The sequence below is a fragment of the Elephas maximus genome, chromosome 1 (assembly GCF_024166365.1).
Source record: "Elephas maximus indicus isolate mEleMax1 chromosome 1, mEleMax1 primary haplotype, whole genome shotgun sequence".
Taxonomy (NCBI): Eukaryota; Metazoa; Chordata; class Mammalia; order Proboscidea; family Elephantidae; genus Elephas; species Elephas maximus.
The window spans coordinates 112253182-112277502 of NC_064819.1; the positions used below are offsets into that span (position 1 = coordinate 112253182).

General features: G+C 42.4%; 1 protein-coding gene across 1 annotated transcript in view; it reads right to left on the reverse strand.

Moving 5' to 3' along the window:
* The window catches only part of TNFRSF21 (TNF receptor superfamily member 21), an 83814-nt gene extending 83130 nt beyond the window's left edge, over positions 1 to 684 (reverse strand). The window contains exon 1 of the mRNA XM_049893797.1: positions 152 to 684. Coding sequence (XP_049749754.1) covers positions 152 to 250 — 99 coding nt within the window. The 5' untranslated portion in view covers positions 251 to 684. The remainder of the gene's footprint in view (positions 1 to 151) is intronic.
* Between the last annotated feature and the right edge of the window lie 23637 nt (positions 685 to 24321).

Consider the following 24321-nt stretch of genomic DNA (forward strand, 5'->3'; position numbering starts at 1 on the left):
CTGCCTGCTCTAGGAAGCCCCCGCAGCCTTGCTTGTCCGCCCGGCGCCTCCCTCCCGCGGACCCGGCCCAGAGACCCGCCCCGCGCTGGGAGAGCGAGCGGCTCTCTGGGCTCCCGCGCGGCCGCCGCCCCCGGTCTCCCCGAGCGCTTACCAGGAGAAGGGAGCCCGCGATCATCGTGGCTCCGGCTCCGCCGACGATGCGGCTGCAGGAGGCGAGGCTGGCGGTGCTGCTGCTCGCAGAGGACCCCATGACTGAGCCGGCGGCTCGCAGGGGCGCCCGGGGCGCGCGGCCACCCGGCAGCTGGAATCGGCGGGTGCTTCTGCCCAGCGCCGCATCCACCGCCGCCTCCCGGGCCGGGAGCCCATCTACCTCCAACACCCCATGGGCACTGCGGCAGCCGGGAAGAGGAGGGAGGTGGTGCAGGAGGCTCCGGAGACGCTCAGCACCTGCCCAGCTGCGCGGCCGCCCGGACCGGCAGAGGTAGCCGCGGTTGCAGCCCGCGCCTCCGCGTGCTCTCCTCCGACAGCGGCTGCGGAGAACCAGGGAGGAGGGATGGGCGCGAAAGAGCAAAGGAGCAACTTCCCATAGCTAAGCCTCCAGTCTCTGCCAACCTCCCTCCTCCGCTGCCCAGACTGGCCGGCGAGGGACTAAGCCGGGCGGCCGCCGGGCGCGGGGACACACGTGGTGGCGCCGAAGGGGCGGGGGCTCGGCCCTTTGTGATGTCACCCGGGAGGAGGCCGGGCTCTTTGTGAGGTGGGAGAGAGGAAGGCGTTCCTGGTGGAGCGGGGAGGGTGAGGGTGCCCCTTGGCGTTCGCTGAAGAAATTGCAGCTGCTTGTAACCCCAGGAAAAGTGCGGCGAAGTCATTAACATCACTGACCCAAATTTACTTTTTTCCAAAAATGATACTAATTATTTCACTAAGCCATGTCTGCGGCAGATGCCTTCCAATTGTTTCCGATGCAATGATGGAGAACAACCAACAGCCATAAAAAACCGAAGCCCATTTGCCGTTGAGTAGATTCCGACTCCTAGCGACCCTATAGGACAAAGTAGACTTCCCCCATAGGATTTCCAAGGAGTGGCCGGTGGATTTGAATTGCCAAACTCTTGGTTAGCAGCCGAACTCTTAACCACTGCGCCACCAGGGCTCCGAAAACAACAACCAACGGCCATACAAAAAAAAAAAAAAGCAACCAAACTCGTTGCCATCCAGTCGATTCCGACTCATAGCGGCCCAGAGGCCACAGAGCACTTATCAACTGACTGCGAAAAAAGAGATCAGTGCATTGGTTGTCAGACTTGGCCATGCTTTAGAATTTACCTGGAGTTACAAACACCACAAACACGTACACACGTATATGGAGAGAGAGAGAGAAAGCTGTCTTCAAGCGGACTCATTCCTGGTAACCATATGTAAAACAGAAGGCAAGGTTGCCACTGCTCATCCTCACAATAGCCTTGAAGTTATTGTGCCAATTCATTTCACTTCCGGCCCTCCACTTCACAAAACATGATGTTCTCCTCCAGCAATGGATTTCTAATAATGTGTCCAAAGCAAGTGAATTGGACAACGTTTCTGTTGTGATCCATAAGGTTTTCATTGGCTGATTTTCTTGGTCTTAGTCTGGGAGCTCCACTGAAACCTGCCCACTGTGGTTGACCCTGCTGGTATTTGAAATACCAGTGGCATAGCTTCCAGCATCGCGGCAACATGCAAGCCACCATAGTACAAAAAAACAGGTGGTAAATAAATAGAAAGAGAGATGCCTGGATCCCACCTCCAGAGATTCTGATTTAATGGGATGTGGCCTGGGAACTGGGATTTTTTTAAGCTCCCCAGGTGATTTTAATATGAGGGCAAGTTTGAGAACCTCTGGACTAATGAATGCTGTTAAGGAAATCCAGGCTAAGGATTCCAAATCTGGAGTCCGTAGAGTTGAGTTCACAGATGGTCTTCAGGAGTCCTGTGAACTCCCTAAAATGTGTGCACAGGCATATCTTCCAACTAAAGGAGCTAGAGTTTTTAATAGAGAAAATGTTCTACATTCTACTTTGGTGAGTAGCATCTGGGGTCTTAAAATCCTGTTAGCAGCCATCTAGGATACTCCACTGGTCTCGCTCCTTTGGGAGCAAGGTAGAATGAAGAAAACCAAAGACACAAGAGAAAGATTAGTCCAAAGGACTAATGGACCACAACTGCCACAGCCTCCACTAGACTGAGTCCTGCACAACTAGATGGTGCTGGCTACCACCACAGACTGCTCTGACAGGGATCACCATAGAGGGTCCTGGACAGAGCTGGACAAAAATGTAGAATAAAATTCTAACTCGAAAAGAAAGACCAGACTTGCTGGCCAGACAGAGACTAGAGAAACCCTGAGAGTATAACCTCTGGACACCATTTCAGCTTAGTAATGAAATCGCTCCTGAGGTTTACCCTCCAGCCAAAGGTTGGACAAACCCATAAAGCAAAATGAGACGAAAGGGGTGCTCCAGCCCTGGGGCAAGGACTAGAAAGCAGGAGGGGACCGGAAAGCTGGTAATAGCAAACTAAAGGTTGAGAAGTGAGAGTGTTGATATGTCATGGCGTTGTTAACCAATGTCATAAAACAATGTGTGTACTAACTGTTTAATGAGAAACTAGTTTCTTCTGTAAACCCTCATCTAAAGTACAATAAAAAAAAAAGGGGGGGGATCTGGAGTTTTGAATCAGATTATCACAAAGAAACAGGTTCCCCCTCCCCCAAAGAAGAGTTAAAATTTGGTGGGTGGGGGAATGGGGATTGGTAGAACGGAGGGAGCCCACTGCTTCCGAAGGAGGAGCAACCAGAGTATTCTCTTGGTTGGTTGGCATCTCCCAGACTCCTGAATGTGAGAAAGGAGCCGGCACCCCTTTCTTTGTCCCACCTGGGGGAAGGCAGTCTCCTAACTATGACCACCATTGCTGGTACAGTATTGTCCATCAAAGGAGCCCTGGTGGTGCAACAGTTAAATGCTCAGCTGCTGACAGAAAGGCTGGAGGTTTGAACCCACCAGCAGCTGTGAAGAAGAAAGACCTGGAAATATGCCTCCATAAAGGTTACAGCCAAGAAAACCCTATGGGTCAGTTCTACTCTGTCATGTGGAGTTGCTCTGAGTCAAAATCAACTTAAAGGCACCTAACAACAAACAACATTGTCCATCATCAACTTACTGACGGCACGTGCCACACTGTATTGAAATTACCTCTTCAGCTGTCTAGTCCACCGCACTCAGTTGTGAGCCCTATGGTGCTGGGCTTATTCTCACTTTTGTTGGCTCCTCCTGTTTCATGATAAACCCCTTAGTTGATTATCTACTTCAATACTCAACACCCAGTGCTCTCAAAGTTAGCCTACTAAGGAAGAGGTGCCAACTACTCATTTTCTTATTAATTTACATGTTGTCCTTCAGCTTTTGTTCTGAGCACACTTTGGAAGACGCAGAAAACTAATTTAAGAATTAATTCCAATCTACTCTTTGAAACAATTACCAGTAAAGAAAAGGATTGCCTATAAATGTTGGAGGAAAAAAGCCAGAAAAGATAACCTCTGCTGAATTTCAAAGGAATTCTGAAAAATATTACAAAATATGGCATTTGGAGGAGAGGGCGATGTTCAGACTTGATTATACCTGTTCCCAAAAGTGCAAAAGAATGAGGAATATGGGTGGTGTCTCCACGCCTAACAGTTTATTTTTTTCTAAAATTAAAATGACCAGTCAATACTAATACTAGTTTTTTTGTTTTTTTTGTTAAAAGTTAAAACACAAAACAAACCAGTTGTCATCAATTTTACTCCAACTTATGGAGACCCCACGTGTGTCAGAGTAGAACCGTGCTCCATAGGGTTTTCAATGGCTGATCTTTCGGAAGAAGATTGCCCCGTGTTTCTTCTGAGGAGCCATTGGATGGACTTGAACTATCAACCTTTCAGTTAGCAGTCGAGTGCTTAACCATCCACACCACCCAGGGGAAAAAAAGGTTAAATCAGTTGTTAGATTGAATGACTTGTTTCGTTAGTTAAACCAAAATGCTAGTGCATTAATTCCTTGCATTTATACTTGCATTAAACACTCCCTTTCTCAAGGTAGGATCTAATTTGATTCACGAGGTTGGGTAAGTTCAGAGTTTGGGTTACTATGCAGGCATGAGAAGTCCTTTCTCAACTGTCTTCCTAAAACCTTCTCATAAAAAAAAAAAAAAAGGTGTAGTTTGTAGTTGAAGAGATTTATCAGAAAAAGGAATTTGACTTGTGCTTCCACTAGTTTCCAATTTCATCAGTTCCTGGTGTGGTGTTGATCATATCAGGTGAAAATTGAATATCCATTTTGTGAGATTAAAAAAAAAAAAACTCAATCTTATTTCTTACCAACATTTTAATAAATATTCCCCTATGTTAGTGTTATGGGTTGACTTGTGTCCCCTGAAGAGATATGTTCAAGTCCTAACCCTTGATACCTGTGAATGTGACCTTATTTAGAAATTTTATTAGGTAATATGAGGTTATACTGGAGTAAGGTAGTCCTTAGTCTAATGTGACTGGTGCTCTTACAAAAAGAGGAGAAGCAGAAGAGACACAGAGACACAGACACACAGAGAGAATGCCATGTGAAGATGGAGGCAGAGTTTACAAGCCAAGGAACGCCAAGGATTGCCAACTGTCACCAGAAGCTAGGAGAGAAGCATGGAACAGGTTTTCCCTCAGGATCAGAAGGAATCAACACTGCCAATGCCACGATTTCAGACTTCTAGCCTCCAGAACTTTGAAAGAATAAATTTCTGTTGTTTTAAGTCACCCAATTTATGGTACTTGTTAAAGAAGCCCAAGGATAATAATTATGATAAATATAAATTATGGATGATTTGAATCTAGGTAGGATTTGAAACTCCGTTACTTCGAATTAAAATATGTATGGCTTTCCTTTCATTTCTGAAAAATTATTTTAGCATTGATTAACTCATTGCCATATTTTTCAATACGATCATTTAGACTTGGATATTTTCTGGGAAAGGATAGAAATTCAGTAATGCATAAGGCACTTTATTCTCAAGATCCAAGGAAAGGAAAGATAAATGCTGATAAATTATAGTACAATCCGAAGGCTTAAAAGAATGCCTAAATGTGTAGGACAAAATTTACCTTTGCCATAAAATCACTCTGCCCCTCAGCCCCACCTCCGCATACATACCCAGTTGTTATTAGCTGCAGACCAGACCATTGTGGTCCCTAGGGTTTTTGTCAGCTGATTTTCAGAAGTACAGTGCCAGGCCTTTCTTCCTAGTATGTTTTAGTCTGGGAGCTCTGCTGATGCCTGTTCGGCATCACGGCAACACACAAGCCTCCACTGATAGACGGGTGGTAGCTGTGCATGAGGCACATTGGCTAGGAATCAAACCCTGGTCTCCTGCCTGGAAGAGGAGAACCCTATCACTGACCCACCTCTGCTTCCCCATATATACCCAGGCTTTGGGCTTTTTGTGTTTCTGCCGGTGCTGCACAATTCTCCCAGATTCCCAGCCTCGAAACATTGCTAATTCTGTCCTCTTCCTCAGTACATTTTGAATCTGTCAGCTGTTTTTATCCTTCCATTTTTTCTGTCCTTCTAGTTAAAAGCCCGATACTTTATATTTCAGCATTTTGCCTTCAGTTTTCCTTTTTTTTTTTTAATTCTCCCACACAGGTTTGACATTCTGAGAAGTGACAGCTTTATGCCGACATCCTTAACTGATCCATGAAGGACTAGCAGGAATTTGGCAGGAATAGGTGTGAATACACCAGAAACAACATCTTCTGTCTTGGAAGATGTATAGCCAGAATGCTCATTAGAAGCAAGGATGGCGAGACTTTGTCTCACATACTTTGGACATGTTATCAGGAGGGATTAGTCCCTAGAGAAGGACATTATGCTTGGTAAGCAGAGGGTCAACAAAAAAGAGGAAGACCCTCAATGAGATGGTGTCATGGATTGAATTGTGTCCTCCCAAAAACATGTATCAACTTGGTTAAGCTATGTATGGTTGTCCTCCATTTTGTGATTGTAATTTTATATTAAGAGGATAAGGGTGGGATTGTAACACCACGCTTACTCAGGTCACCTCCCTGATCTAAGGTAAAGGGAGTTCCCCTGGGGCGTATGGCCTGCACCACCTTTTATCTCTCAAGAGATAAAAGGAAAGGGAAGCAAGCAGAGAATTGGGGATCTCATACCACCAAAAAAACAGCACAGGAGCAGAGCGCATCCTTTGGACACAGGTTCCCTGTGCCTGAGAATCTCCTCAATCAGGGGAAGATTGAGGACAAGGACCTTCCTCCAGAGCTGACAGAGAGAGAAAGCCTTCCCCTGGAAATGATGCCCTGAATTTGGACTTATAACCTATTAGACTGTGAGAAAATAAACTTCTCTGTGTTAAAGCCACCCCCTTGTGGTATTTCTGTTATGGCAGCACTAGATGACTAAGACAGATGGATTGACACAGTGGTTGCAACAGTGGGCTCAAACAGCAGCGATTGTGAGGATGGCACAGGACTGGGCGGTGTTTTGTTCTGTTGTACACAGGGTCGCTATTAGTCTGAATTGACTTGACAGCACCTAACAACAACACAAAAGGTGCAGAAATCAGCTGAAGCCAAAGTTAAAGAGGGGGAGAACATGAAACGTATATAAGAATGGGTCCTGCCTTTGACGAGCTCACAGCCTGAGGGAGGAAAAGGAAAAAGATGACTAAACTAGTACAACTATATACGGGCATGGGTGGTAGAAGTTGTTGGCTGTACCCCTTAGGTTACCAGTTGGGGGGAGTTGACTCCAACTCATACTGTCGAAGTAGAACCGTGCTCCAAAGGGTTTTCAATGGCTGATTTTTTGGAAATTTACTGCCAGGTCTTTCTTCCAAGCCACCTCTGGGTGGACTTGAACCTCCTGACTTTCAGTTAGCAGCCAAATGCATTAACCAAGTGCACCACCCAGGGACTCCCCTCCATTAGGTATTCACATACTTTCAGCTAACCATATGGCTGCCCAGAATAAAAGGCTACATTTCCAGGCCTCCAGTGCTGCTAGGTATAGCCATGTGACTGAAGTTCTGGCCAACGGGATGCAAGCAGAATTGTCATGTGTGCCTTCTAAGTCCAAGCCTTCCTAATGGCCAAGACTTGGTTTTCCATCACTTCTTCCACTCAGTCTATCATCAAGACCTATTAATTTATCTCAGGATTCCCTCAGCTTTGTCCCCTCACCCCTTCTCTATATCCCTTCTACCTCTGTGTTAACTCCGGCCAGGCCACCTGCCTAGATGATTACACAGACTTCATGATTGGTTTCCCTGCCTCTAGTTTTGCCTGGTTCTTTCAGCCACACAAAGACCTCTTCTTACACGCTAAGGAAACTGAGCTTGTAGAACTCAAATTGGATAATGTCATTCCCTCTTGGAGAAGTCCAGCAAGGAGTCCTTGTTATCCTCTTGAAGCCCAAAGACCTAAGATAAAACCCCCCGATATTCTGATTCCTGCTTTCGATTCATTTGTTCCTCGCTGCTACAGAGTTGAGCAAACATACACACACAGATCAAACCTGTTGCCATCCAGTCAATTCTGACTCACAGTGACCCCATGTGTTACAGAGTAAAACTGCCCCATAGTGTTTTCTTGGCTGTAGTCTTTACAGAAGTCCCTAGGTGGTGTAAATGGTTTGCTCTCAACTAGTAAGCTAAAGCAGCCCTGGTGGCGCAGTGGTTAAGAGCTTGGCTGCTAACCAAAAGGTCAGCAGTTCAAATCTACCAGCCGCTACTTGGGAACCTTATGGGGCAGCTCTACTCAGTTCAGTAGGGTTGCTATGGTTGGAATCAACACAACAGCAATGGGGAAGCTAAAGTTTGGCGGTTCAAAGCTACCCAGCTGCACCATGAAAAAAAGTCCTGGTTATCTGCTTTCGTTAAGGCTATAGCCAAAAAACACTCTGAATACAGTTCTCCTCTGTAACAGGTGGGGTCATCACGAGTTGGAATTGACTCAGGCAACGGGGGATCTCTATGGAAGCAGGTCACTGGGCCTTTCTTCTGTGGCACCACTAGCCAACCTTTAGGTTAGTAGTCAAGCACAAACCACTTGCACCACCTTAAACATGCGTAAATTTGCCATATAAAGCCTTTTAACTTCTTAGTTTTTTATCCAAGTTGCCTGCCAATCCCTACAAATCCCTACCCCAGATTTTATACTGTAATCCCTTTAGATAAAGTGTTTCTTAACTACCTTGTCTCTGTCATGCCCCCAGGCCTCTGGTGGGTGTTATTTTCTTTCTATTTGTCCTCCTCCGCTCATTGAATTCTTAGGAATCTACCCTTTAAGACCAAACTCAAATGGCATTTCCTCTGAGAAGCTTTTCTTAATTTTCTCTCCTCACCCTCCCTACTCCCACTTAGAATTAACTGCTCCTTTTCCCCTAGTTTTTTTTTCCCGTACATACCTCAGTTATAAACCAAACCTGTTGCCATTGAGTCTATTCTGACACATAGTGACTCTACAGGACAGAGTAGAACTGCCCCATGGGGTTTCCAAGGAGCACCTGGTGGACTCGAACTGTGGACGTTTTGGTTAGCAGCCAAGCTCTTAACCACTACACCACCAGGGTTTCCTGACTCAGTTATAACACATATGATATTACACCACAGTTAGGTTACCTCTTTGTGTATATGGCCAGATCTTGAGCTCTTTGAGAGCACAGTCCATGCTTTCATCATCTTCGTGTCTAAATAGTTGAGATTTGAGATATTTACCGGACTCAGTAAATATTTGTTGAGTGAAGCAAAGTTGAAAGTGTTAATAAGCAGTGGCATAGTTAACACACCTGATGTATCCTTTCTTTTTTCCAAGGCTTAATTCAAAGATTCTGAGTTGTGCTATACAAACAATAATACTTTTAATCTCGAGCATTACTAAATTGCCTTGTCCCAGACATGGGTTAAACAATTTGTCCACAGCTTTACCTCCTTAAAAGACTTCATTTAAGAACTTGTTGTTCTTCCGCCCAAGGAATAGCAACAATTCAGCAACAGATTAACTGCATGAGCATGAGATGGATCAAGTTTCCATGGTGACATGTCACAAAGATGCCACTCTTGTATAAGATCAAAAGGGGATAGAATTGCAAAGCAGGCATGATTCCAGAAGCTTCCTTCTCTCTTGTATATATAATAAAGAGGAATGACTTAACAAATTAGATGGCCAATCCCTTGAAAGTATGACACCTTTTTCTCCTTCTCGAGAGCAGTCAGGTAATTTAATTATTTCCTTTCCCTGAAGGAAGAAACCAAACCAAACCCATTGCCCAAGCCCATTTTCATTGAGTCCATTATGACTCGTAACAACCCTATAGGACAGAGTAGAACTGCCCCATAGAGTTTCCAAGGAGCACCTGGTGGATTCGAACTGCTGACCTTTTGGTTAGCAGCCATAGCACTTAACCACTATGCCACCAGGGAACCTGCAAAAGGTACAATATCGTGTAAAGTGAAGCTTACCTTGAATTGCCCATCACTGAGGTGCTTCAGAATTCAGCACCTGTAACACTTCTGTTTTGCCATAAACTTTTTCCACTCAGGGTCCTGAATCATTTCTCACTTGATGGGAGAGTTGAAGTGTAAATAGATCTAATTCTTCACCCTTCCCTGCACTTGCTGAAGGGTACCAAAAAAAAAAAAAAAAAAACCCGTTGCCGTCAAGCAGATCTGGACTCATAGCAACCTTACAGGACAGAGTAGAACTTCCCCATAGGGTTTCCAAGGAGCTGCTGGTGAATTCAAACTGCCAACCTTTCGGTTAGCAGCCAAACTCTTAACCATTATGCCACCAGGGCTCCTTGCTGAAGGATAGAAGATTTAATAATTTAATTGAAAGATAACAGATTTGGGGATGAATCAGATATAGGATCAAATCTCCAGGCAGCTTATTAATTGGGTAGGTTTGAGCAATTACTTTAATATTTTTTAGTTTCTTCGTTTGTAAAACAGTATAAGAACTATCTCGGAGTGATGATATGAGGAGTAAATGAGATAAAATATGTGAAATTCCCAGCACAGGGCTTATCCTTTGGTATGTATTCAATCCCATGGGGAAGCTGGTAGATTTGAACCACCAACTTTTTGGTTAGTGGAGCTTAACTACTGTGCCACCAGGACTCCTATAGCATTACCTAATTTTTATTACCTTGTTTTGTTTCTGTCTCCTTCTTTGTTTCAGTTTTCTTTCTGCATAGACATTCCCTAAGGTTCTTTTTTTGGTCGCTTCTTTTTCTCTCAAAAAAAAAAAAAAAAGAATGTCTTCTCCTTTGTAAGTGCCTTTATTATCACTATTTCAGCACTGTTTCTATTCCTAAAATTTTCAGCGCTTCGACTCTAGCCCTATCTTCCACTCAAGACCTATTTTGCATTTCCAGTGGTTGTTCAGTGTCTCCTCCTCAATGTAGAAATTGCGCTCAAACTCCCCATTCCCCAAACCATTCTCCACTTCTTTTCCTAACAACTCTTGCCGCTATCACTGTGTATTTTAGTGGCACCACATTTCTCCCCAACCACAGGCTTTGATCCCCCAAGCCGTCCTTGACTCCTCTCCTTTACCTTCTCACACAGCCTACCTCCCAATCCCAGCATCTACTTGGCTGCTAAGGCCTGTACTTTCACAAATTCTCTTGCACCTTTGTGCATCTTTTCATTTCTTTCTGCAATCAATCTAGTTGGAGTTTTTAACACCTATGCTTAGCTGAGTTCATTCGCTTCGTAGCTGGGCTATTCTCTCTAATTCCTCTCCTTTTACACTCTTACATGCCATGGCCAAATAAATCATCCTAAGTCACAGCTTTAATCATTTCACATACCTGCTCTAGGACCCTCAGTGGCTCCCCATTCACTGAAAAATTAAGTATAAAATTTTCAGCTTGGCATTCAAGGCTCTCCACAACATGGCTTCAACTTCCCTTTGCTGCCTCATCATCTACCACTCTCTTAGGTATAGAGAACATGAACTTCTCAGTGTTCCTAAAGCATATCTTGCACTTCCCTGCTACATGGTTTTATTACATTTTTGTTTTTCTGTCTGGAATCCCTACCAGTTGTAATCGTTATTCAAGGCCCATCTCAATGTTTCCTCTTCCTAATTCAGTTCCACTCAATTCAGCAAACACTTATTGAGGACCAGTTATGTTCAAAGCACTATGCTAGACGATGGTGAGTAAAAGTGACCTCTGCCTTCAAGGACTGGCAATATTGCTGGGAATAAAACAACATATATAAATATGTTCAGATTTTGATACTGTGTCGTGAATGCCTAAAAAGCTTGGCACACAGTATGTGCCTTAATATAGACATGTTCAATGACTGACTGGTTACACGTTGTATAAGATGCAAGCACAGTGCACTAATACAGTACGTTGTTGTTAGTTTTTAATGAGTCCTTGACTTACAGCAACCCCATGCACAATGGAAGGAGATGCTGCCCAGTCCTGTACCATCTCCATGATAGGTTGACTACCAGACCACTGTAATCCATAGGGTTTTCATTGGCTGATTTTTCAGAAGTATATCACCAGACCTTTCTTCCTAGTCTTAGTCCAGCTCTGCTGAAACTTGTCCAGCATCGTAGCAACACATGAGCCTCTGATGACAGATGGGTTGTGGCTGTGCCTGAGGTGCATCAGCTAGGAATTGAACCCAAGTCTTCCACACGGAAGGTAAGAATTCTACCACTGAACCATGTAAAGGAAGTAAAGATTCATTTCAACTGAAATCCCACCTGAAAAGGCATAAAGGAGGAATTACATTTCCAGTACAGGGAGGTCTTCTAGCATAATCATTAAAATCGTAGCTTAGATACCTTGTTCTGAAAGTCCATCTGCCTGCCTGTTGAAGGAAGCCTGGGACAAAAAACCTTCTCTCTCCTGAGGGATCCCACCTGGTTTCTCCAGCCAGCTTTTTCTCTAGAGTCCTTTTCCACTTTTCCTCTTCCTAGCATCCCAGGGCTTCCCCCAAAGCTCCCATCTGTTGTAGGGGAAAACACATCACAAAGTTTAGTAAAGCAAAAAGAAAGTTTTATTCGGCATATATTCAAAAAGATAGAAGTGGGAAGCAGACAATCATGCTGCCAGAGCTAATGTCTGCCCGAATCCATAGAAATATTACTGAGTAAGCAAGACTGGGAAAATGGACAAGCACACGCTACCACAGCCGCGTCTGTCTGAGTCCAAGAAAATTACAGAACGGACAGAAGTGGAAAAACGGACAAGCATGCTGCCACAGCCATGTCTGCCCCAGTCCAAGGAAGGTTACAGAGTCATCAGTATACATTAACATTACAAATGGGCAAAACCACTGAAAGCTTCACCTTTTCACAGATTGGCTAAAAACTGTCGTCCTACGTTTTGAATTGTCTTTCTTAAAGATCATTGGTACAGGTTTCAGTAAGGACAGTCAGGAGGGTCTTCATTGGTCCAACAAATTTCTATTCAGTAAATGTTAGTAGAAAAAGATAAGAGTGGAGTCTTTTGTGTTCTGGCTTCTGTGAAAGTTTCCCTAAAAGATATTTTCCAAGATTATTCTATCTATTGTCTTTACACCTCAGGGCACCGTTCATGTGTCCTTGTGAGTCCTTGTGAGTCCAGCTCCAACTGGGTCACATTCTGTATGCTTGAGGACAGGGAATAATAGCTCCAATATTATTTCCTAAATCACATCTCAGGGAGTTTAAAAAAAAAAAAAAAAAAACCCGTTGCCATTGAGTCAATTCCGACTTACAGCGATCCTATAGGACAGAGTAGAACTGCCCCATGGGGTTTCCAAGGCTGAAGTCTTTACAGAAGCAGACTGCCACATCTTTTTCCTGCAGAGCAGCTGGTGGGCTGTAACTGTGGAACTTTCTGGTTAGCAGATAGCCCACTGTGCCGCCGGGGCTCCTTCCTGAGGGGTCAGTCCTGAGAAAATCCTAAATCATTTTGCATAGAAAACCCTGCATACCCCAGGGAGGAAAGGTTTTACTTTATTATGCAGAGCTCTTTAGCTCCCTTTGTCTTGACCCCTCCCTCCCCACCCCGATTTTGCCTTTCAATTACATATTTTCAAACAAAGGAGCAGTTTTCTCCATTTAACAACTGCAAATGAAAAACTCCATTTACAAGTGCTACTTTGGGGTATTGTAAACAGAACTAACACTAATAGTCAGCAACAGGTATTGAACGTTTTCTGTTTTCTACGTGCCAGGCATCCTGCAAGTCCTTCTCCTGCATTCTCTCATTGAGTCATTTTACTGATGGATAAACTGAGGCTTAAAGAGGTTTTTAAGGTCACACACCTAGCCAATGGTGGAGCCGGGTTTGGACCCAAAACTTTGGGCTTCATAGCTCTCCTGCCTAACCAATCCACACGGGACTGCTAAACAGTAACAGGTTGTTGGTTGTTTTAGAAAATCATTTGGGTAAATAGATACACCAGCACCTCCCTTGGGGGCTATTCTTTCAGCTTTTGCGTGTGGTAAGGGTTTTTTTTTTTTTTTTTTTTTTTTAAGGGTGGTATTTAAACCCTACGCAAATGGACAGAATTGTACACTTAAAATGTACAGAGTACTAGACCTCAAGAAAGCTGTGAAAAAATAAGAGTTCCCCAGGTCTTCCTATGTTCCTTGGGGGTAAGAACTACTCTTTCTTAACATCCTGTCATAGTCCTTTATTCATAGTACTAACTCAGCAGACATTAACCAAGTGTAAATTGAAATGTAACTGGACTGATTCAAATGCGTGGAACAAACGACCTCTATCTCATACAGTTACTTTAAGTTCCTTTGAAGGCTACAGGCCCTCCATGGAAATTTGTACTAAATTAAAGGGGCAAAGTCCTTTGGCCCAAAAGCCTTGGCCATTTGGATGCCTTGGGGCCGGCTGAGTGATTGGCATCCTGGGGACCATTATGACATGGAAGTTCCCCAAGCAGGGAACTAGGCTTCATGTATCCGGAAAAATAGGAAGCATCTCTTTTTCCGGTGAATCTTAGAAAAATAGGCTGCTTGTACATCTGTGGAATTATCCACGGACTTGAGGATTTGATACGAAATTTAGCTATCAATACCGTCGTTACCAGTTAAATTGTATTTTTTTTTTTTCTCATTGGGGACTGTAAGGCAAAACTAACCTATTTTTGTGGTCTGGTGTATCATTACAGGCTTGCATGGAATTATGAGTTTGAATGAGCCAGGAAAACAGAGTTCCTTCTGATGGCAAGTGCTGCCTTGCTATCTGGAGAAAAGAAAGGCTGCCTTCTTTAGATTTATCATGGGGAATCATAAATTGTCCACCTCCCTTTGTGGCAGCAGAATAAGGAGAACTGGGTTGTGGGTGGACTTCTGGAGGACGAAGCAAAGGAGCAGCCTTCCCCTTGCAGGGGACCCCCATCGAAGATGCGTAGACAAATGAGTATAATGTGGATGAAGTTATTTCATTAGATTTTGTGTACCTAAAGCACTTTTTTCTGATGACGATTTTCAGACTTTTTTTTTTTTTTTTGCTGTCACTGACAACCAGTGGAGCATTTTAAGTAACACACAAATCTCCCTTGGCCTCCATCCATCCCTGTCCCTTTGGTATGTTACATACAGGCTGCTGTTCTACGTGAGGGTTCTCTGGGAATGCATACAGGCTGATTCATAGCATGCTCCTCCTCTTGTCCCTCTTCCTGCAGAGAGGGTGGGTATTTCTTAATCAGGGGATTAGTGAAGGAAAGGAGTGCCCAGGAGCGATCTCTAAATTGCACACCCCTTCAATTCCAGCACCCAGGGGCAACCTCTGAATTTCTCTCACCCCCCAATTTCATAATGAATAGACATTGATAGCAGCCACACATCAGCGGAAGTGCCTTCCCCTCTCTTGCTTGGCTGCCTCAGTCAGGCACTTTTCATATTTGTGGTGCCTCAGATTGTCATTCCACACCTTGTCTGGTGCCCCCCTGGACTTGTGCCCCAGGGGCAAGTGCCCCCTTCTGCCCCTTCCCCCTACTCTGCCTCCGTTCCTAATACTTCTTTTTGGCATATGACTTCTCTTCTCAGGTTGATAATAACCAGATCATCTGCTCATGAAGCTTCCTGAGACATGCCTTTTTAGAAATACACATCTACCCCACCATGAACTCTGACAGTGTGAGGCCAGAGGAGGCCTGTAGAGGTGTCTTGCTGGCTGAGTCCTAATCCCATCAAATTCTCTTTAGGGGGTTGACCAGAGAATAAGGCTCTCAGGTCACCCACTCATGCACTGGGGAATCTGAAGGACTTCTATGGGAAGCATTGCCATACAGTCAGACTTACAAGGCAGAACGGGATTTTCTTTTCTTTGAATTCTATTTAATTATGGGATGGTGGCAGTGAGGTTTGAAATTAGGCTATAGATATAGACATTGAACAAGTTAATCAAACTCTCCAGGTCTGTTTCCTCTTTTGCAAAACAGAAGTGATATTAGCATCTACCTCATGGGCTTTAATATAAGTGATAATAAATAGGAGGTATTTTTGTTATAAGGCAATATAGGAAGAGAGGCTTTGTTGGCATAGTGAGGCAATGAAGTTATTCTCTGAGCAGAACTCTGTATTGACAAGAGAAATGTTTGTTTATGGCTCTGAAGTGCTCCCTTCTGAAGAAACTGAAGGACATAAAGCCTCCTTGTGAGGATAAATCCCTCTGACAAGCCAGGCTGCCATGGTTTTCTCCATTCCTCTCCCTTGCTGGCATCTTTAGCTCTCAGAACAAACCACTACTCTCACTGAGGCCTTATGTTTGTTAGCAAGATTGTTGTTGTCATCAGGTGGTGTTGAGTAAGTTGCGACTCATGGTGACCCTAAGTACAACAGAATGAAACATTTGCACACACTCACAATCTTTGCTATGTTTGAGCCCATTGTTGCAGCCGCTGTGTCAATCCATCTCTTTGAGGGTCTTCCTCTTTTTTGCTGACCCTCTACCTTTCAAAACCTGATGTACTTCTCTAGGGAATGGTCCCGCCAGATTACATGCCCAAAGTACATGAGACGAAGTCTCACTATCCTTGCCTCCAAGGAGCACTCTGGCTGTCGTTCTTCCAAGACAGATTTGTTTATTCTTCTGGCAGTCCATGGTATATTCAATATTCTTTGCCAACATCATAATTCAAAGGTTTCAATTCTTCTTTGGTCTTCCTGATTCATTGTCCAGCTTTTGCACGCATATGAAACAATTGAAGATACCATGGCTTGGGTCAGGCGCACCTTTGTCGTCAAAGTGACATCTTTGCTTTTCAACATTTTAAAGAAGTCTTTTGCAGCAGTTTGCTGAGTGCAATACAGTATTTAATTTTTTGCATGCTACTTCCGTGGGCATTGATTATGGATCCAAGTAAAATTAAATTCTTGATAACGTCAATATTTTCTCCGTTTATAATGATGTTGCCTATTGGACCAGTTGTGAGAATTTTTGTTTTCTTTATGTTGAGGTGTAATCCATACTGAAGTCTGTAGTCTTTGATCTTCATCACTAAGCACTTCAAGTCCTCTTCGCTTTCAGCAAGCAAAGTTGTGTCATCTGCATATCGCAGGTTGTTAATAAGTCTTCCTTCAATTCTGATGTTGCATTCTTCTTCATATAGTCCAGCTTCTCATACTATTTGCTCAGCATACAGATTGAATAAGTATGGTGAAAGGATACAAGAATGACGCACTTTTCCTGACTTTAAACCACACAGCATCCCCTTGTTCTGTTCGAATGATTGCCTCTTGGTCTAAGCACAGGTTCCTTACGAGCACAATTAAGTATTCTGGAATTCCCATTCTTTGCAAGATTATCCATAATTCCTCATGATCCACACAGTCAAATGCCTTTGCACAGTCAATAAAACACAAGTAAACATTTTTCTGGTATTCTCTGTTTTTAACCAAGATCCCTGTGGCTTCAGCAATAATACTCCTTGCCCCATGTCATCTTTTGAATCCAGCTTGAATTTCTGGCAGTTCCTTGTTGATGTACTGCTGCAACCGTTTTTGAATTATCGTCAGCAAAATTTTACTTTCAAGTGATATTAATGATATTGTTCAATCATTTCCATATTCTGTTAGATCACCTTTTTTTGGAACGGGCACAAATGTGGGTTTCTTCCAGTTGGTCAGCCACATAGCTGTCTTCCAAATTTCTTGGCATAGACAAGTGAGCAACTCCAGCGCTGCATCCGTTTGTTCAAACATCTCAATTGGTATTCTGTCAATTTCTCGAGCCTTGTTTTTTGTCAATGCCTTCATTGCAGCTTGGACTTCTTCCTGCAGTATCATTGGCTCTTGATCATACGCTCCTCCTGAAGTGGTTGAACGTCAGACAATTCTTTCTGGTACAGTGGCTCTGTGTATTCCTTCCATCTTCTTTTGATGTTTCCTGAGTCATTCAAAGTTTTGCCCATCCCCTCCGTTGTCGTTGAGTTGATTCCAACCCATAGCGACCCATAGAATCCTTCAAAATTTTAACTTGAAGCTTGAAATTTTTCTTCAGTTCTTTCAGCTTGAGAAATACCAAACGTGTTCTTCCCTTTTGATTTCCTAACTCCAGGTCTTTGCACATTTCATTACATTTTACTTGGTCTTCTTGAGCTGCTGTTTGAAATCTGCTGTTTAGCTCTTTTACTTCATCATTTCTTCCATTCACTTCAGCTACTCAACATTTAAGAGCAAGTTTCAGAGTTTCTGCTAACATCTGTTTTGGTCTTTTCTTTTTTCTTGTCTTTTTAATGATCTTTGCTCTCTTCATGTATGATGTGCATGATGACATCCCACAACTCATCTGGTCTTTGGTCATTAGTGTTCAATGCATCAAATCTATTTTTGAGATGGTCTGTAAATTCAGGTGGGATATGTTCAAGGTCTTATTTTGGTTCTTGCGGACTTGTTTCAGTTTTCTTTGGCTTCAACTTGAACTTGCATATTAGCAATTGATGGTCTGTTCCACAGTTAGCCCCTTGCCTTGTTCTAATTGTTGTTATTGAGTTTTCCATTGTGTTTTTCCACAAATGTAGTCAAATTAATTCTTGTGTTTTCCATTTGGTGAGGTGTAAAAAGTGTAGTCACTGTTTATGTTGTTGAAAAAAACTAAATGCAATGATGAAGCTGTTGGTCTTGCAAAATCCTATCATGTGGTCTCTGTGGTCCTTTCTATCACCAAGGCCATATTTTCCAACTACAGATCCTTCTTCTTTGCTTCCAACTTTTGCATTCCAATCACCAGTAATTCTGATTGCATATTTGACTAATTTTTTTGGACTGCAGAAGTTGGTAAAAATCTTCAATTTCCTCATCTTTGGCATTAGTGGTTGGTTTATAGGTTCAAATAATAGTCATATTAACTGGCCTTCTTTGCAGATGTATGGATATTATCCTATCACTGACAGCATTGCACTTCAGGATAGATCTTGAAATGTTCTTTTTGACAATGGATGTGACACTCTTTCTCTTCAATTTGTCATTCCAAGCATAGTAGACCACACGATTGTCTGATTCAAAATGGCCAATACCAGTCCATTTCAGCTCACTAATGCTTAAGATATCAATCTTTATGGGTTCCATTTCATTTTTGACTGTCAATTTTCCTAGATTCATACTTTGTACATTTCACATTCTGATTATTAATGGATGTTTGCAGTTGTTTGAGTCATGCCACATCAGCAAATGAAAGTCTTGAAAGCTTGACTCCATTCACATCATTAAGTTCGACTCTACTTTGAGGTGGCAGCTCTTCCCCAGTTGTATTTTGAGTGCCTTCCAATCTGAGGGACTCATCTTCCAGCACTATATCAGACAATGTTCCACTGCTATTCATAAGGTTTTCACTGGCCAATTTTTTCTAATGGCCTACTGGCTATCCAGAAATCAGGTGCAACCTGTGAGCAGCACGCAGATTTGGAGTTTTGTTTTACAGTTATGGTGTAGTCAAGTAGGACATGTTGTTCTACACTCCTTTGGCCACTCTCGGCAAGGATCTAGGGTCACTTTGGTTGGAGCCACAAACAATTCCTGGAGCATAGATTGGGAGGGATCATTGGGGGAATAAAAGAGGGGCCATATTGGAAAAGACCTTCAGTTGCCTATCACTTGGTGCTGTGAGGACTAAGAGGTAACTCTATGGGAACACACAGAAATACTTGGCACCATTCTCTGCATTCAGATTGTGTTTGTTCTACACTACACATTTTGCTTCTCTTTTTGGTAATGAACTCTTCCTGCATACCCATCCAGACATTGGGGCCTGATTGAGGAGTTTTCTCTTGGGAAGGTGAGAACACTCTGGTTAGGAAGTCTACAAGGGTGTATTAAGCATAACATCTAGGCCATGGAGAAAGGAAATGGGGAGCAGAGAAGGGTGTCTTAGTTAACTAGTGCTGTTATAACAGAAATACCACAAGTGGGTGGTTTTAACAAATGAATTTATTTTCTCACAGTTTAGGGGCTAAATATCTGAATTCAGGGTGCTGGCTGTAGGGGAAGGTTTCTTTTTCTGTAGGCTCTGGAGGAAGGTCCTTGTCTCTTTGAGCTTCTGCTCCTGGGCAATCTTCATGTGGTTTGGCATTTCTCTTTTCCCACCTCTGTCTCTCTCACTTGTTTAATCTCTTATATCTTAAAAGATATTGATTTAAGATGCACACTACACTAATCCTGTCTCATTAACAAAACAAAGAAGATCCATTCCCAAAGGGGATTATAACCACAGGTGTAAGGGTTAGGATTTACAACATATATATATATTTTGCTTTGCTTTTTTTTAAATAATTTTTATTGTGCTTTAAGTGAAAGTTTACAAATCAAGTCAGTCTCTCACACAAAAACCCATATACACCTTGCTACACACTCCCAATTACTCTCCCCCTAATGAGACAGCCTGCTCTCTCCCTCCTCTCTCTCTTTTCGTGTCTATTTCGCCAGCTTCTAAACCCCTCCACCCTCTCATCTCCCCTCCAGGCAGGAGTTGCCAACATAGTCTCAAGTGTCCACCTGATCCAAGAAACTCACTCCTCACCAGCATCCCTCTCCAACCCATTGTCCATTTCGATCCATATCTGAAGAGTTGGCTTCGGGAATGGTTCCTGTCCTGGGGCAACAGAAAGTCTGGGGGCCATGACCACCGGGGTCCTTCCAGTCTCAGTCAGACCATTAAATCTGGTATTATGAGAATTTGGGGTCTGCATCTCACTGCTCTCCCGCTCCCTCAGGGGTTCTCTGTTGTGTTCCCTGTCAGGGCAGTCATTGGTTGTAGCCAGGCACCATCTAGTTCTTCTGGTTTCAGGATGATGTAGTCACTGGTTCATGTGGCCCTTTCTGTCTCTTGGGCTCGCAATCACCTTGTGTCCTTGGTGTTCTTCATTCTCCTTTGATCCAGGTGGGTTGAGACCAACTGATGCATCTTAGATGGCTGCTTGCTAGCGTTTAAGACCCCAGACGCCACTCATCAAAGTGGGATGCAGAATGTTTTCTCAATAGATTTTATTATGCCAATTGACTTAGATGTCCCCTGAAACCATGGTCCCCAGACCCCTGCCCCTGCTACGCTGGCCTTTGAAGCATTCAGTTTATTCAGGAAACTTCTTTGCTTTTGGTTTAGTCCAATTGTGCTGACCTCCCCTGTATTGTGTGCTGCCTTTCCCTTCACCTAAAGTAGTTCTTATCTACTATCTAACTAGTGAACACCCCCTCCCACCCTCCCTCCCTCCCCCACCTCATAACCAGAAAAGAATGTTTTCTTCTCAGTTTAAACTATTTCTCAAGTTCTTATAATAGTGGTCTTATACAATATTTGTCCTTTTGCAACTGACTAATTTCACTCAGCATAATGCCTTCCAGGTTCCTCCATGTTATGAAATGTTCCACAGATTCCTCACTGTTCTTTATCAATGTGTAGTATTCCATTGTATGAATATACCATAATTTATTTATCTATTCATCCATTGATGGGCACCTTGGTTACTTCCAACTTTTTGCTATTGTAAACAGTACTGCAATAAACATGGGTGTGCATATATCTGCTCTTATTTCTCTAGGATATATTCCAAGGAGTGGGATTGCTGGATCATATGGTAGCTCTATTTCTAGCTTTTTAAGGAAGCACCAAATCGATTTCCAAAGTGGTTGTACCATTTGACATTCCCACCAGCAGTGTATACATGTTCCAGTCTCTCCACAGCCTCTCCAACATTTATTATTTTGTATTTTTTGGATTAATGCCAGCCTTGTTGGAGTGAGATGAAATCTCATTGTAGTTTTGATCCGCATTTCTTTAATGGCTAATGATCATGAACATTTCCTTATATATCTGTTAGCTACCTGAATGTCTTCTTTAGTGAAGTGTCTATTCATATCTTTTGCCCATTTTTAGTCGGGTTATTTGTCTTTTTGCAGTATCATGTAGATTTTAGAGATCAGGCCCTGATCAGAAATGTCATAGCTAAAAGACTTTTTCCCAGTCTGTAGGTAGTTTTTATACTCTTTTGGTGAAGTCTTTGGATGAGCGTAGGTGTTTGATTTTTAGGAGCTCCCAGTTATCTAGTTTTTCTTCTACATTCTTTATAATGTTTTGTTTACTATTTATGCCATGTATTAGGGCTCCTAACGTTGTCCCTATTTTTTCTTCCATGATCTTTATTGTTTTAAATTTTATATTTAGTCCTTTGATCCATTTTGAGTTAGTTTCTGTGCATGGAGTGAGGTATGGGTCTTGTTTCATTTTTTTGCAGATGGATATCCAGTTATGCCAGCACCATTTGTTAAAAAGACTATCTTTTCCCCAGTTAACTGTTTTGGGGCCTTTGTCAAATATCAACTGCTCATATGTGGATGGATTTATGTCTGGATTCTCAATTCTGTTCCATTTGTCCATGTATCTGTTGTTGTACCAGTACCAGGCTGTTTTGACTACTGTGGCGGTATAATAGGTTCTAAAATCAGGTAAAGTAAGGCCTCCCACTTTGTTCTTCTTTTTCAGTAATGCCTTATTTATCCAGGGCCTCTTTCCCTTCCATATGAAGTTGATGATTTGTTTCTCCATCTCCTTAAAGAATGTTGTTGGGATTTGGATCGGAATTGCATTAAATGTATAGATCGCTTTTGGTAGAATTTACATTTTTATAATGTTATGTCTTCCTATCCACAAACAAGGTATGTTCTTCCACTTATGTAAGTCTCTTTTGGTTTCTTGCAGAAGTGTACTGTAGTTTTCTTTGTATAAATCTTTTACATCTCTGGTAAGATTTATTCCTAAGTATTTTATCTTTTTGAGGGTTACTGTAAATGGCATTGATTTGGTGATTTCCTCTTCGATGTTCTTTTTGTTGGTGTAGAGGAATCCAACTGACTTTTGTACGCTTATCTTGTATCCCGATACTCTGCTGAAGTCTTCTATTAGTTTCAGTAGTTTTCTGGAGGATTCCTTAGGGTTTTCTGTGTATAAGATCATGTCGTCTGCAAATAGAGATAATTTTACTTCTTCCTTGACAGTCTGGATGCCCTTTATTTCTTTATCTAGCCTAATTGCTCTGGCTAGGACTTCCAGCACAATGGTGAATAACAGTGGCGATAAAGGGGCAACAATCCATATTTTTAAGGGACTCGATTCAACCCATAACAAAGGGAAAGATCAGAAGAAGGAAAAGAAAGTGCCTGTCAAGTTCTTCCTGGTGAGATAAGGTTTACACCTGTGAGATGAGATTACAATGAAGACAGTAAGTTACTGAGGTGCACTTATGTCTATTGGGGGAGTTCCAAGAAGGCATCAAAAGAAGAGAGAATAATAATATGTAATATTGAGTTGAGTACCAGCTCTAATTTTTTAATTCTCACAACAACCAAAAACTTAAGTATTATTTTCCCAATTGTACTCTTCAGGAAACTGCAGCATAGAGAGTTTAAAACCATGCCCAAGCTAGTAAGGAATCAAATCAATATATGTACCCAGGTTCATCCGGATCCAGTACACTTGCTCATCCCACTGTCTCTTGCAGATAATTGGGCTCGAGCTGAGATTTAAGCAATGGTTTCAAATTGAATGGGTGGTGATAATAAAAGAGGGACATTCCAGATTTTAGTGCAGTAGGAGGAAGTATAATTTGGACTGGTAGATTATGAGAGTCAATCCATTTTTTTTTTTTTTTTTAAATTTGGGGACTGGCTTGCAAGAAATAAGGCAACAGAATGAAAGTATACCCATGGCCTTCTTCCCTTGGAAACTGGAAACTCTCCCGATGATCTGGTACCACAGAATTTTGCCTAGGCAGCTATGTGGAGACAGTCCAACTCAGTGCTGGAAAGTTCCAACAGCCTCTGCATGATTTTAAGAGCAGATGGCTCCACTTGGACCATATTTTATGACTTACAGACTTTGTCCAGGATTTTTTGTTTTCATTTTCTGTGCATAATTCATATGTGCCTTGACAGCTTGCCTTGCTGAAATATTTTTCTTTTCAACTCTGCTCTCCCAGTTGATCTCTACCTGACTGAGCAGCTGGCCAGTTTAAACAAATAAATATTAATTTTCGTAACAGTAATTCAAACCTAATTTTTATTAAAGTAATTCTAATTACTTTTCCTGTGGGGATTTTCAAAGTCCATCTTGAATATTGCTCTCCTTAGTTCCAGTGCATTCCCTATAAAGTAAATCAGATAGGACAGGAAAACTAGCAACAAGTGGGTTCACTACTAGACTCTTACACTGAACACTATCTAATTTCATCATCATTATTTATAGTATGAGGCTTGCAAGCACTCAGAATTGGGTTGGTAGGACCGAACAAACTCCTTAGTTTGTGGGACATTATTAACATCACTCTTGCATGGTCCCCTCCCGTTTCTTTTTATTTTATGTATTTTTTCTGTCATCTTCACCTTCTGTACCTGATGTGATTCACCATCTCCTCTGCTGCCATATACACCTATGCTCATGAGTTTAATGTATGTCATTCCACTGTCTATGCCGTTATTTACAAAGTTGTACAAGAATGAACAATATAAAGTGTTGTTTAACGCTTTTTGTACTTTGCATTGTGCTAAACATTTGGTTTTGCTTCTTTTCGTACTCAGCATCGCATTTGTGACCTATTCTTATTTATGTATGTGGACCTAGTACCTTATTTTTGATTGATACACTGTATTCGATTATATGCACGTACCACATTGTGCTCATCCATTCCCTGTTGATGAACATTTTGGTTGTTTCCAGATCTTTGCTCTGACGAACATTAAGAACAATGCTGCAGTGAATCATCTTCACCTTGTTTCTTTGAGAA